The following is a 14215-nucleotide window of genomic DNA, read 5'->3' as shown; positions in this document are numbered from 1 at the left end:
CTTGTGTGGTTTTCTTCACGTCGCATGGTGTCATGGTTCAGACCACCAATGTCCGTCTGATACATATTATACAGATATAGTTTTTGCAGTCACATGCCTTGCAGACAACTCTGTAGCTTCTGCTGTATGAGCTGTGCTCCCTACTTCAACTTGATTGACCTCCACCCACTTGTTTTCCCTCCTTCCTGAACACTATTTGGTAATGCTTTAAAGCTCCTTTGACATTACTTGAGGGTTGTTGCAAGAGTCTGGTTTAATTGTACAGTCACAATGCTGATGCCACCTTTTATTTTCCTCTTTCATGATTACCCTTGAAGTAAAAATTAAACTGAATATGAGTCTTCAGAAATCTTTTAACCTTTGTCAGGCCTTTAGATTGACATCTGAGGGCACAAAAGGAAAATCTCTTTATTTCCCTGCATACACTTTTACGTGTTCTCTTTGGTGTATCGGGGACCCAGGGTATGCCCATAGAGTGATGTATCATGGGGGGGTGGGGGAACACATTAATTCTCATTCATATTCTCTCTCTCTCCCTCCCCCCCCCCCCCCCCCCATTGCTAGTCATCTAGCTGTGCCATCATTTCAAAATATCCAATGAGAGCATGCTGTACTTCCAGAACAAGATAAAACAGGACTTTCCTGCTACTTCTACATACTCTAGCAAACAGCATACTTTTTTTACAAGTGCACAGCAGGATTTGGAATGACCCTAGTAGGAGACCTCCAATGCTACCACAGTTCCTTGTTAGCTCTTTACCAGTACTAGCTCTTCTTCCATCGTTAACCTTTCCTTCGCACAAGTTTGCTCAATTCCTTACCTGTGTCTTCTGACTGCTCAAATGTGTTAGTAATGGACCCTGTCTGAGTTAAGTAAAGATTTTTACAGCATCGGAGACACACTTCACTCTGTATCATTTATCACCGAAATCTCGAATTCACTGGGGCAAGTACGCATGATGCAACAACATTGGATTGTATTCTCCCGCGATGTTAGTGGAAACAGGTGTATGAGGATCCATGAATGTACTTTGTCGGGAAATAATTTTTCAAGCAAGGCAGATCTTCCTTGCATGAGTCAAAATTCTGCATCCTGCTAGCTTTAACCAGCTTTTCGCTCTCCCACACTGAGCATGAAAAATATTTACTCCATCAACCCAGTATCTGACAAAACAGGCCAAATTCCTGTTCAGAATTAAATGACTTTCGACTAAAGACAATACATTTCTAAATTCAAAGAACCACAATTCAACTTGCAAGCTATCATAGCGTTATGGTGCAATGTGTTTGTTGTCCCAGGAACACTGCACATATCTTATTGATCATTAAGCATATATGAAGTGGGATCCCACCGTCGCAGAGTCATTGTGCGAGAACCCACAGAAACACTCAAAAGGTGTGCACACTCAGTAACTGATGTCCGGACGTCCCTCATGTGCTCCAGTGGAAGACCTGTCACATAAGTTGAAAACAGAACACATACATCGGTATAGTGGTTGCCTTAGTCACAAATTGTCATTATGGAGGCATGGACAAATCATTATTATTGTCGCGATGCAGTTGGCTGTAAGCCCAACAGTGCACCTGGAGAATTGCTTTCATAAGATAGGCAAACCAGTGAAAGTGGATACCTACACGAAAGCTGTAGAATTGGAATTGAGCAATGTAGTACTCCTAAGAGTTAGCAATGAGACCTGCTTTGATAAAGCAGATTGAGAATGTACGAGGACATGCAAAAAATAGAGATAAACTTGCTACAAATTATTAATGAGAATGCTGCTGGTAAGCGGAGTCTGAATATTAGGAATGACTTAAATGTTACATCATTCTTTTCTGCCAGGGGTTTTGACAGTATAAAAGGTGTTTTGAATTGGATTACATCCTATAAAAAATTAATACAGCCTGAGCAAAGAAATAACGTTTTAAATTTTGCGTAACGTGTACTGAAAGCTGTTGCTTGAAAGCTGTTATGCTTTAATATTAACCAGGATGAAGCATAGGAATAATACGCCACAGATATAAGGGTTTTCAACCTTTTATTGACTTCCCAAGTGATTGCTAGGATGCAAAGCAGCAGGTTGCTCCATAGCGTAGCCATTTGCACCTACTTACATTTTAGGTCTTGCCTATGCAGCGCATGTGCTTTATGCACTGTCTGTTTGAGCCATGCTATAGCTAGGATATGGGCGTCAAAAACACCCATCTTCTTCATTGGTTTATCTTACTGTCCTTCAGAAATGGTGGCTTTCAATTGGTGAATACACTTAGTGTCCCTTATTTTGGAATTTGATATCCTTCCATGAGGACTGCCCCTGTTACATGTGTTCTTACTCTTCATGTTAGTTATACTTTGAGAGAACTTTTGTTTGTTTGTTTGGCCTACCTCTACTCATTAAGTGTTCTGTTTACTTATGCATGAAACTTCAGTCTGCTTGCCATCCCTTAATGTCCCTCTGCCTCCCCCTCACCCCTCCCACAACACTGCCTGCAGGCCCCACCACCCCTCCGAGGCCACTGCTTGTTTTCCTCGTTTTTTCATTGGTTTAATTTGTGCTTCATTTGCACTGCAGTGCCCTCATTTAATCTCCCTTTGCTGTCCCCCCCCACCCCCCCTACAACACTGCTTGCCCGCCCCCACCTCCGAGATTGCTGCATTGATTTATTTCGTTAATAACGCCTGTAAGAAAGGGTGCAGTACTTTATATGGCAAAAAGAGGTCCCGGTGACACCTAGTGACAGCCTGTGGTACTGCACCCTTTCCCTGCTTTGTGTACATTAGAACAGTAAATGTTGCTGTACCCACAATGATGTGCTGCATAGGTAAATACATATAAGGTCCCAAAGGTGATACCGATTGCATTGCGAATGCTTGTTTCTTATAGTGAAGAGGCAAAGACTGCCAACTGTAGCGGAATGGAATGATACACTAAACCAGTTTAGTAGTTATGTCTATTATGTAGAAGAAAGTGTTCAAGAATGGCATTTTGCATTCACGAAGACTTGTAGCTGGTGTGTCATACAGCAGTATTCTTCAGATACTGTTTGTTTAGTCGATGTTTTGAGGGTTGATTTTATGCAAAATTATCATAGTCAATACAATAGCTACAACTACTTGAGTAATGCATGGCTTAATCAAATAAAGAAACCACCTTTCCGGAGAGCAAAGTGATAGAAACCTCAAAACCACCCACTTGCAAGCTTTTAGCGATACATAAATTATGCAGAACACAGGTGAGTATTGCCCTGTCTCTAGGTGGTCAGCTGCTCCTTCCTATGGATCACATCAAAATACCAACATCATTTCAAAATCTGGCCACCCAGTCAGGGTGGTGTTACCCAGTGTCTCTGTTTTCTCCCTTACCCCATTGCCCTTTCCCTGGTAATACTATTGACCAACATATTCTTAAGTGTGTAGCAAGTGGCAGATGTGTTGAGTGCATTGCTACTTTTTAATCCAGAGAACAAGGTTATGTTTCTGACAGAATGGTTAACCCTTATTTTTCATACAACCTTAGCAATAGATACTGGCACTACCCATGCTCAACTGTTATATATTGTAACCTAATTACAGCAGGAGGTCAGTTCAGTGAGGTCTGAGAAGAAGTTCCTGCAGCGAGAATTCATTGCAGTTAAACAGGAGATAAGTATTACGCAAAATACTGAAAAGAAAGACACTATTAAAGTGGCATTGCCTTCTGACCGTAAAAATAAAGAACATAGGGGCAGATTTTCCAGGAATACGTTAAAATTATCGCTGGTTTAGCGGGAGAAAACTGGTTCACACCGGAACATGGACTTCTATTGGAATTCTCAAGGGCATATTATCAAGCCCATTATCGCCGCTTTAGCGGCAGTTTTCTGCCGCTAAACCGGCGATAATTGTTAACCCGGTACTTGATAATATGCCCCCATAGGGAGTTAGCACTTCCGCTCGTCATTATTTCTATTGCACATTATTATACAATAGTGACCCTTAACATAGCAGATTTTCTGGAGATCCAAAGAACTTTACATTATTCCTTAATATAAGGCAAACTTTATTATTTACCATGAACTGGGTACATGATGAATTAGAGTAATTCTTTGGTAGAGAGAAATAATCCTTTGATATATAAATGTTCTGTCTTCTGCAAACAGATGCGGAAATAGTTCGATAAGGCACCTCATACTGTTTCTTTAAACAAGGACTTCTTAAATTTGAAGCTGGAATTTTAAGATATAGTACCATATTCAATTACTTAGTTTTTGAGACAGATTGTTTCACACCGTTTTGGATTCAGATGTGGTGAAATTAACACAATTATAGCATGGTGAATCTATTATGCTAAAGGTATTAAGACATAACATCTTGTAAGGGTGTGCTTTATGCCAAGTTTATTTTCTCTAACGTACTAAGTTGTTGTTTTCGGGAAACATCGGTTACATCGCGGTGTTTACACCGCAATACCTTTACAACGCGGGTATTACAACGCAAGTCATTACAATGACTTTACAATGACTTGCACTGGATGGCGCTCTAAGCTAAGGAATAGTATGATTTACTTCAGTAATTCGTCTTAAGTGGGAAAGGTATGCTCAGACATAGGTCCCTTGCACACTGTGTCACTGTAACCAAGCAATACCCAGCTGATGCGCATTTAACAAGGGCAAAACCAGTCCTGGGTTGCTTGTGTTCTGGTTCAGCAAGGACCTGGCTTGGCAGTTCTAGCTGGACAGTTCCCATTTGAGCAGGGTCAAACTCATTTGCACATATCTGGGTCCAAACTGAGGTAGCATGGGGTGCAAAATAACGATGGACTGGGATGTGCCCCTAGTAATTACCAGTGGTTGGGATTAATTAAGCATTCCATCCATGACTTTTTGTATATTTTAGTATGTCACCCTAAGTGGGACTGGTATGCCCAGACAGGGGTCCCATTCCCACTGTGTCACTGGAACCAAGTTTTATCTGGCTGATGTGGCCATAACAAGGGCGAAACCAGTCTTGGGTTGCGGTTCAGGGCTGACCTGACTTAGCAATTTGGGCTGGACTGTTCCCACTGGAGTAGGGTCAAGGCTGATTTGTATATAGCTGGGTCTAAACTGAGATGGCATGGTATGCAAAATAACGATGGATTGGGATGCGGCCTGATGAATTACCAACCAGTGTTGGAGAATAATTCAAACATTCAATCCATCACTTTTTGCATACTTTAGTATGTGGCCCTAAGTGGGACGGGTATGCCCAAACGTGGGTTCCGTGCACACTGTCTCTGGAACCAAGCTATACCCAGATGATGAGCCTATAACAAGGGCAAAACCGGGCTGGACTGTTCCCATTGAAGTAGAGTCAAGACTAATTTACATATAGCTGTGTCCAAACTGAGTTGCCATGGTGTACAAAATAATGATGGACTGGGATGCTGACCGAGTAAATATTAATAGGCTAATCAGCTACCAGTACAGACTGGCTCCAGAAGACCCGTCCTTTTTTTCAACACACTCTTTTCTGGAGAGCTTGATAGTTCAGACTTCCTCCTGCACCAAGCAAAAACCTGTAGTGTTTCACACAATTCCCCCAGATAGAGAACCCAAGAAGTTGGAGGAGGTAGGGAAACAGATCATTTTTGCTGGAAGGTTAGACCTATGTTACCCGAATGCTACATGTTTGCTCGAGAGGTACACCCATGCAATATGGGAAATGGCAAACATGGTGGTATCAAACCTACCTGAAGGAGTTCCTCACAGAAGTGGCCAGAGATGGCCAGGATGTCTCCAGGAAAATCATTTAAGTAGATCTGAACACAGTAGATGCAGTGATCAAGGCCATGGCCTTTTTTTTTATATAGCACTAAGAATGCATGCATGACTGAGGTTGACCAACTTTTCCAGAAATGTTCATGGGAGTCTCATGGATTTGCCATTTGATGACTTTCACCTGTTTGGTGACAGAGCCAACTTTACCATGGAGAGGTTCAAAGCAGGCAGGTCAGCTGCTCAATCTTGGGACAGCCCTAGACTTCCACAAATAGTACCCAATGTTTCAGAGCTACACAGAAAGGCTTTGCTTTCATCAAGGCCAGACTGTCTACCAGCTAAATCAATTGTTCTGGAAATATAGATGCAGAGAGGCCCAGCAACCTTCCTCCCCTTCACCACCTGGAAAGCCACTTTAGGTCCATGCAGAGAGCCAGTTGAAGAGAGTGTATAATCATTTCTACAGGCCTGAAGGGGCATCACAATGGACCAATAGATTTGCAGATTCTAGAAAGGGGTATGCCCTCCTTTTCAGCAGGCCCCTCCCCAAATCCCTCCCATGAGTCACTTAAGTCAGCGGATCACCTTCAGATTCGGCAACAGGAGTTGGTGGCACTGTTGCAAAAAAGGAGCAGTGGAGTTGGTCTCAGAGCAGGAAATTGGTCATGCGTACTACGCCTGTTAATTCCTAGTTGCCAAGAAGGATGGCGGCCTGCGTCCACTCCTACACCACAGGCCCTTGAACTATTATCTTTGTAATTACAAGTTTACGATGCTGTCCTTGGCTCAGATGCTTTTGGCACTGTATGCGGAAGACCTGCTGGTGTCTGTAGACTTGCAGGACGCATCGTTTTAAATTCCATTGCACCCACTACAGTTCACAGCCCTCCTACTAGGACATGCATTAGCACCCAGGATCTTCACAAACGTGACAGTGGTGATTGCTGAACATCTGCGAAGGTAGGAAATCTCTGTGTTCATACCTCAACAATTGGTTCATGCAGCCAGTGTCAGGCCACCTGAAGGCAATAGCATCCTTGCTGTCAAATTGGGCTATTCTATCAACCTGCCCAAGTCGAACCTAGAGCCGCTTCGGTGCCTCTAATTCATGTGGGCAGTACTGAACACAAAATCTTCTCAGGCTTTTCTTCCTCACCCCTTCCCCCTCCACCAAGATCTGGGACATCCAGGATATGATTCAATGTTGCGAAAGGGAGCTTAAGCTTATTCTTGACGGTCTTCACCTACTAGTTCTGCTGGCTTCCTGTATTCTACTAATTATGCATTCACGCTGGCAGATGAGGGCTTTCCACTGGTGCCTCCATATGCCATGGTACAATCATAGGAGCAAAAGTAGGATGTCATCACGATTCCCCCAGACGCTGCTGAGGATTTGCTCTGGTGGTCAGTAGAGGAGAACCTAAGCCAATGGAAGTCCTTTTGCCCAGCACCAGCAGTGGTCATGGTAGTGATGGATACCACCAACTTAGCATGGGGTGTACATCTGGAAGAACTCGGGATCAGAAGCCTCTAGTCTCCATAGGGCAGTTTCACTACATCATCTGGTTAGAGCAGCAGCCGAATCGCTTGGCCCTTAAAGCATTCCTACCCTCCTTCAAAGCTGATCTCACCACATCTTGAGAGACAACACGGCTACAAATGTTATGTGAACAAGCTGGAGGCATCGGGTCCCCTTTTCTATGTCGGCAAGCTCTGAAGTTGAGCCTGAGTGCAGGTATCTGGCTAGTTGCCAACCACCTGCTAGGCTCTGTGGACACCAGCGCCGCCAGCCTGAGTCCCCATCATCTTTCCGATTACGAGTGGCGTCTCCACACGGAAGTGGTCATAGACATCTTTGTCCTGTGGAGGCACTCCTCAGGCTGACTTCTTCCCCACTCTCAAGAGTGACAAGAAAGCCACTGCCCACATTTCAGTGCCCTCTTGTTTCTGTTGCAGGGAGCTTTGGGGGGGATGGGTTTTGGTTGACGTGGAATGTTGTGCTTCTCTATGCTTCACTCACATACCTACTCTTAAATCCAGGACAGAGGAGCTATTTCCAGTGACCAGCCAGCACAAGCCAGGACACACCTGTCCCGCACCCAGAATTGCTGACCTGATAAGAGGGGCTAGAAGCTACCACAGCCTGAAAAAGGCTATCCAGAGTGTGGCTAGAGCCTGGCTGGCTGTTTTTTTGTGCTATTTTACACCTTAGCCTTTATTCCAATATGACTCAAAGGAAGTGGGATTTGTGGGGTGGGGGTAATATTTTCCTGTGTTTCCTGACTCACCTTCCCTGCATCATCAAATCTGGGCCTGTTTTTTCTGCTGCCAGTGGGCCCAGTGATTTATAGAGGAGGTGAATTTCCACAGTTCTGAGTTTATTTACTAAAGTGTGGCTTTTTCTTTTTTAGAGTCACCAGGCGTCCTCGACTTGCTGGTACCTTCCTCTTTCTGTGAGGTCTTCTGCAGTTTAACAACCATGAATGGGTCAGTTGAAACCATTCTCTGGGAGTATGCATTTGACATTTATTTCTCCCACTAAGTCTCTTTCAAGATGCACATATTCTGATATCCGGGAACATTGGTACAGGATCTGCCAAAAATAAAACAGTCTGGTAGAGCTTGAAACCTGAGGTTATAATGTAGAACTGCTTGTTCCGTAGGCTATTATTTGTGAATTATATTACATTTTAGTGAATAGGGAGGCTGGGATTAAATATCATGTCTCCTGTTTCCAAGTAGCCCGCTAGACCATAACAGCAGTGTCCTACAAGCACCGTTGACCGCAAACTTAATTGTTATCTCATGCTTCTCGAGGACAGCTGTATATGTGGCTTCTCAAGACTTAGGGGAAGATTTACAAACATTCTGCGCAGGGTTAGTGCCACAAAAGTGGCACTAAAAAGCGCAAAATGTTTTTTTTGTTATTTACTTTCCAGTGCAAAACTTGCTTTGCACTGGAGAGCACCCTCAAAGTAGCGCAAAGCACTGCTTTGCGTTACTTAGCACCGAAGGGGCGTTACATGGGTGTTCCCATGCAACCACCCATGCCTTTTCACGCAAAAACCATATTTACAAAGATTTGTACACATGGTTTTGTGCCAAAAGTTAACGCCCCTTCAAAGGAGGCGCTAACAGGAGAAAGGCTTTCATTTCTCAGTGCTTTTCCAACTTTGCCTGCGTGCTGCACTGTGCAGCATGGATAAAAAGTGGGAAAAGCTGTGCATCATGTCTAGGCATAGTATTTTTTACAGGAAGGGTACCCTTCCTGTACAAAGCCTATGCCAGACTCTTGCACACACCCTAGCCCTATGGCGCTAAGGTGTGTGTCTGGTGCACGGCAGCTGAAATCTGCGCCGGCGCAAGGGAAAGGGGAGGAGAGAGTGTCATATCTCTGAAGATATGGCGCTCTCCTGCTCCCTCCCCGTCATGCAACGCAGAGCAGCCTTGCGGGGGCTGCGCTGCATTGCATGGATTTATTGAAAAGCTTCCCCCGAAGTTTTACTGTCTGCATTCTGGTACATGTTGTGTTTTTCACCTCTGAAATCAGGTCCACCAGCCCCAGAATGCAAAGAGAATACAGAACTGAATGAGTTACTCATGTGTGACATATCACAACTTCGGACATTTCATCCCTTCCTTCAGCTCAGAAACTCTTGATGAAATTCACCAAAGGGCACCTCCTCTGAAACTCTGGCTTTTATTTTGTTTCTGATATCTAGTCTGTCTTACAGGAACCAGGGGAGTGCCACTGTAGACTGTCGCTGTAGATTGGTGCATTAACCGCATTCCTGAGTCAATTGTGGCTGCCAGCATATAGTCCTATGTATATGGCCTCTCCCAGTTTTAGGTTTTCGGAACCTGGTCACCCTCTGCTGCCAACACCTAACAATACATGGCACCAGAATAGCAGCCTCCAACCTGTGGCCAGTGTAAGACAAGGTGCAGGCCCATCGCTTGTTGTACTGCTTGAGCCTCACCGTGGAAAGAGTCACTGCAGTTACAAAGAGGGCTGTGAGGGAAGGGGGCATCCACTCAACACTAATGATAAGGCCGACGTAAACACCATCAGCAAGCAGTATTAACTTTAGGGTGCAGATAATGAGGCTTACACACCATGGGGGAGATTTACTAAGATTTTATGCTGTGTTTGCGTAACAAAAGTGATGTAAATCAGCGCAAAACCTTTTTTACCGATTTGCTTTCCAGCGCTAAAGTTGTGTAGCGCTGGAAATAACATGAAAGTAACTCGAAGCAGCATTACTTAGTACCAAGAGGGCGTACCATGGGTGGTGCATGGGCGTTACAATGCAACCACCTAAGGTTTCTGACGCTAAACCCTATTTACTAAATAAAGTAGACAGGGTTTTGCGTCCGAAATCTGTTCCCTTTTGAAGTTAGCGCAACAAAGGAGAAATGCTTTTATTTTTCTTTCCATTTCTGACTTTGTATGTGTGCTGCACTTTAAAGCACACATACAAAGAGGTAAAAGGGTAAAAGTTAGTCTGATCATGGTATTTTGTACTGGAAGGAAGTCCTTCCAGTACAAAACCTATGCTAGACTCATGGAGACACCCTCGCACTATGGCGCAAAGGTGTCTCCGTGGCGAACGGCACCAGATTTCAGAGCGGACGATAGGGAAAGGGGAGGAGAGTGGAAGATTTCTGTAAAGTTAAAAACATTTAAATAGCCGAGTCCCTGGAAAGCTAGGTCTATTTTTAAAGAAGCGTTGCTGTGTTCGCTAGTCTTCTGGGCAGCCATCCATGTTTGCCACTGGGCTACCACTCAAAAATAAATATCTGGTGCTTTCTCTGATTGTGTTTGTAGGTAGGTTTTGTTTGAGTTTGCAATGTGTGCCCCCAAACCTCTCCTCGTGTGGATCTAATGCATCCAGGGATGTGAGTTTGTGTTCTTGGGGGCTCATGAAGATCTGGTTTTGATTGCTTCAGGCTGGGGGAAGGGGTTATTTGGTGTTAGGCCTGAGCAGGGAATGGTGTTGGAGATGAGAGGCTAGGAGAAAACGAAGGAGAAGCTGAAGGCCTCAGGGGAGGGTTGAATGAAAATTGAGTGGAAGGTGAAATGCCTCTGCAGACTGATGGAATAAGTGAGCAAAGTCTTGGGAGATGATACAAGAAAGTGTACATTACAGGGGCTTTAATTTTTGAAGTACGCAATTACATTTTACCACTTTTTATTTCACATATTTACATGTTAGATGAAGAGAAATTAAGTGATTTGCCCAGAAACACACGTGGTCTCAAGAAAGTGCGATAATCATCGCCAAAACCATTTAACGCGATGTCTCATATCGCCGTCTATCGTGGGAAAATAACTCCTTGTTAACGTCCTATTTACAACACGGCGGTAACATGCGATAGTCTCCCGATAACGCGTCAAATGTCTGCGATAAAGTCACCGAGACGGTGATAAAAATCTAAACCCCAACGTGAAAAAATTTGCGATGGGCCCAACCGCGATAACAAAATCAGCGCTAAGCTGCGCCAGGCCTGCAATTCACACACGTGAGGCGGGAGAAATCACTATAAAAGTAGAAAAAAAAAATACAAACAAAAGCTAAACAACTGCGAAGCACAATGGAGGGAGCTGGAGCAAGTACAGAGGACAACCAGAACCCCACAAGCCCCCCGGAGGCCCAGGCCGGGACCTCGGGGTCAAGGAGCGGCAAGGACAAGAAGAAGAGGAAGACGCGGTTCAGTCTGCAGGAAAACAGGATCCTGATAACAGAGGTGATAGAACACCATCAACTACGGTTCGTCACCTCCACTGTGTCATTGGCAACAAAAAATGGGATATGGCAGTCCATCGTGGACAAGGTGAATGCAGTCGGAGTGCTGAAGAGGCAATGGAAGAGGTCAAGAGGCGCTGGAATGATGTGAAGCGCAAAACCAAGCAGAAACTCGCAAACAACCAGAAGGCAGCAATGCAAACTGGAGGTGGAAGTCCAGCGCCACAAGAGGAGCTGGATGAGATGGAGGAAATGGTGTCCACAGTCATTAGTGGGGAGACGGTGGCAGGAGTTGGGGGACCCGACACTGCTCAACATGACCTGACACCGCAGCAGCAGGGTAATGACCATGGACTTGGGGATAGATGGACACAATGGCACACATGCACAATTAAGTAGAGCACACTGCACACCCACAATTATTCTGGAGCATGTCCCTGATCCCCTTGGCACACTGCAGCACACATAGCAACAGCAAGTAGGCCCCCGTCGCCTATGTGTCCAGAGGGGGCCTGTCCCACACATCACCAATCTCACAACCAACCCATGCACATGTGCCAAACCCAGCAATGCGGCGTGTCTGTGAGCAACCCTGACAATGCAAGTGACACTGCATGACGAATAGCATTGCTGCAGTCAATATACCATGAAATGTTGCACGCAACGACACTGAGGTAGCTGAGTGTGCACCATTTCCGTAAAGGAGCAGGACACACTCTGACACGTGCACAAACAACCCCTGAAGTCAACAACACATCTGCGGACAAACCATGCCCCAGACTCCCACCAAGATACCAATGTACCCAAGTATGCAACATCTCAGCACTGTAGAAGCACAGAAGTCAAAGGCACACCGCATGAAAGGGATAAGGGGCAGCAAAATCAGGGCTGCAGGGGCGACTCTCCCAAAATGCAGCACACACACATAACATTCATAGCACATCAACATTGACAACAAAGTGGTACAAACCGCAACACGTCCAGAACAGGGGACACAACTGGGGCCCCTTGTCTGTAGAAACTGGCCAATCACACTTGGCATAGCAGGGAAATGTGAGTTGATAATATACAAGTACTAACACACATCCTTGATGGTGTCGGAATGTCCACTGTCCCGCATCAAATAGGCAGCTCCTCCAAAACAGTCACAATGTACATTGTCATGCAGTCTGTATGTAAACATGTACAATGCGTCAACATACATGTGAACACAATGTTAAACTGCATCTCCCCTTCATATTGCAGGGGGAAAACCAACACCTCCTGCTGAGCAGACCGAACCTCTCTTCTCTGATGACGAAGAGGACCTCCACACATTCGACACCAATGCCCTCCAAGAGTTCATCAACAGCTACGTCAACTCACCTCCAGGAGCAGGGCAGCCCAGCTGCATCGATGAGACCCCACCCCCTACACCGATAACACAGCAGGCAGCACCCACCACCAAGGCTGCCTCCCAGGACCCCCAAGAACAACACATGGCCTTCCAACGCCGTGTGTTGGGGTGCCAGGACAAGATGGCTGAACAGGTGCGGGTGGGGTTCGACCGCATGGCAGCCAAACTAGATGCCATACGTAGGTGTCTAAGTCCCATCAGAGACCACTCACAGTCCCTAACGGACACCCACAGTCCGCTCCATGCTCTCCAATGCTCCATGGTTGACATCTCTGGAGTCATGACTCTGAGACAAGAACAACTGTCTAGTCAGAGTGGCTCCAGAGATGTCACCCGGGAGTTGGGACACATGCAGAGGATCATGGAGAACATGGAGCGGACGCAGGAGGAAAGAGCGGCTGCACACCAGTGAGAGGTAGCTGGGTTCCTCAATGCCCTGAATACCCTTCTCATGGCATTGTTGCCACAAGGCCTGGCGCGGACGAATGCTGCTGCTACCACTCCATCCACATCTCCACCCCCTGAAGTGTCAGTGCCACACTGTGCGGCAGACATTCCACCTCTGGCCCCAGAAGTGTCACTGCCACACAGTGCTGGGGCCAGTACACCACCACCCACATGAGAGGCACATGCAACAGCAGAGGACGAAGATGCAGATGATTCTGCCTTAGTGGTAAGAAGGACGCAGTAGCATCTATCTCTGCCGTATGGCCTGTTTCTGTTTGGTTCTGTCCTCTGCATCATCACCTTGCACTGTCCCCCGATGCACTCTGCAACACTAACCTTGGACCTGGACATGGACTGCCATATTCTGTTTCGTTACCAATGACACAGCAATCAGACTGCGGACTGGACTCTTCCTCTTCAGATTAACTTGTCATTCCTAAAGGACTCTGGCTGGCCCTCAATGCGCTAACAATGTACAGTGGGGTTTGCATGGCCCTGCACTGCTCCAGCACTCCACTGAATGTGCATTAAATATTCATTTTCACACAGATGTCTCATGTCTATGATTATTCAAGTGTGGATGTATGGATGGATATAGGGTCAGTGAGTCTCCCTTACGTCCATGTTGCTCATGTTGTGGCACTTGAGTCACAGGGTGCAACATTGCCGATTGCAGTCCGGGTGGCGCCGACACTACAACAGAGACACACGTATTAGTTACTTCCTTGTCCAGGCCAGGACGGAACTACGCCCAGTCCCCCTGGGTCATTGTTCACACCCCTACGCTGGACCGTTGTCCGCCAGGCCAGCCCACTCCGCTCACGCTCACGGGGGGGGGGGGGGGAACGACAACCCTACATGTCCCAGGTCTTCCCTGTAGTGATATGCT

General features: G+C 45.9%; 1 protein-coding gene across 1 annotated transcript; it reads left to right on the top strand.

Moving 5' to 3' along the window:
- Positions 1 to 8147: 8147 nt before the first annotated feature.
- Positions 8148 to 13871, top strand: LOC146796369 (uncharacterized). Its single transcript, XM_085628904.1, has 2 exons — positions 8148 to 8223; positions 12729 to 13871. Exons 1-2 carry the CDS (start codon positions 8220 to 8222, stop codon positions 13289 to 13291), a joined length of 567 nt encoding a protein of 188 aa, XP_085485030.1. The 5' UTR covers positions 8148 to 8219; the 3' UTR covers positions 13292 to 13871.
- Positions 13872 to 14215: the final 344 nt, after the last annotated feature.

The sequence above is a fragment of the Triturus cristatus genome, chromosome 10 (assembly GCF_964204655.1).
Source record: "Triturus cristatus chromosome 10, aTriCri1.1, whole genome shotgun sequence".
NCBI lineage: Eukaryota > Metazoa > Chordata > Amphibia > Caudata > Salamandridae > Triturus > Triturus cristatus.
This window is presented reverse-complemented; position numbering and strand designations above follow the sequence as displayed.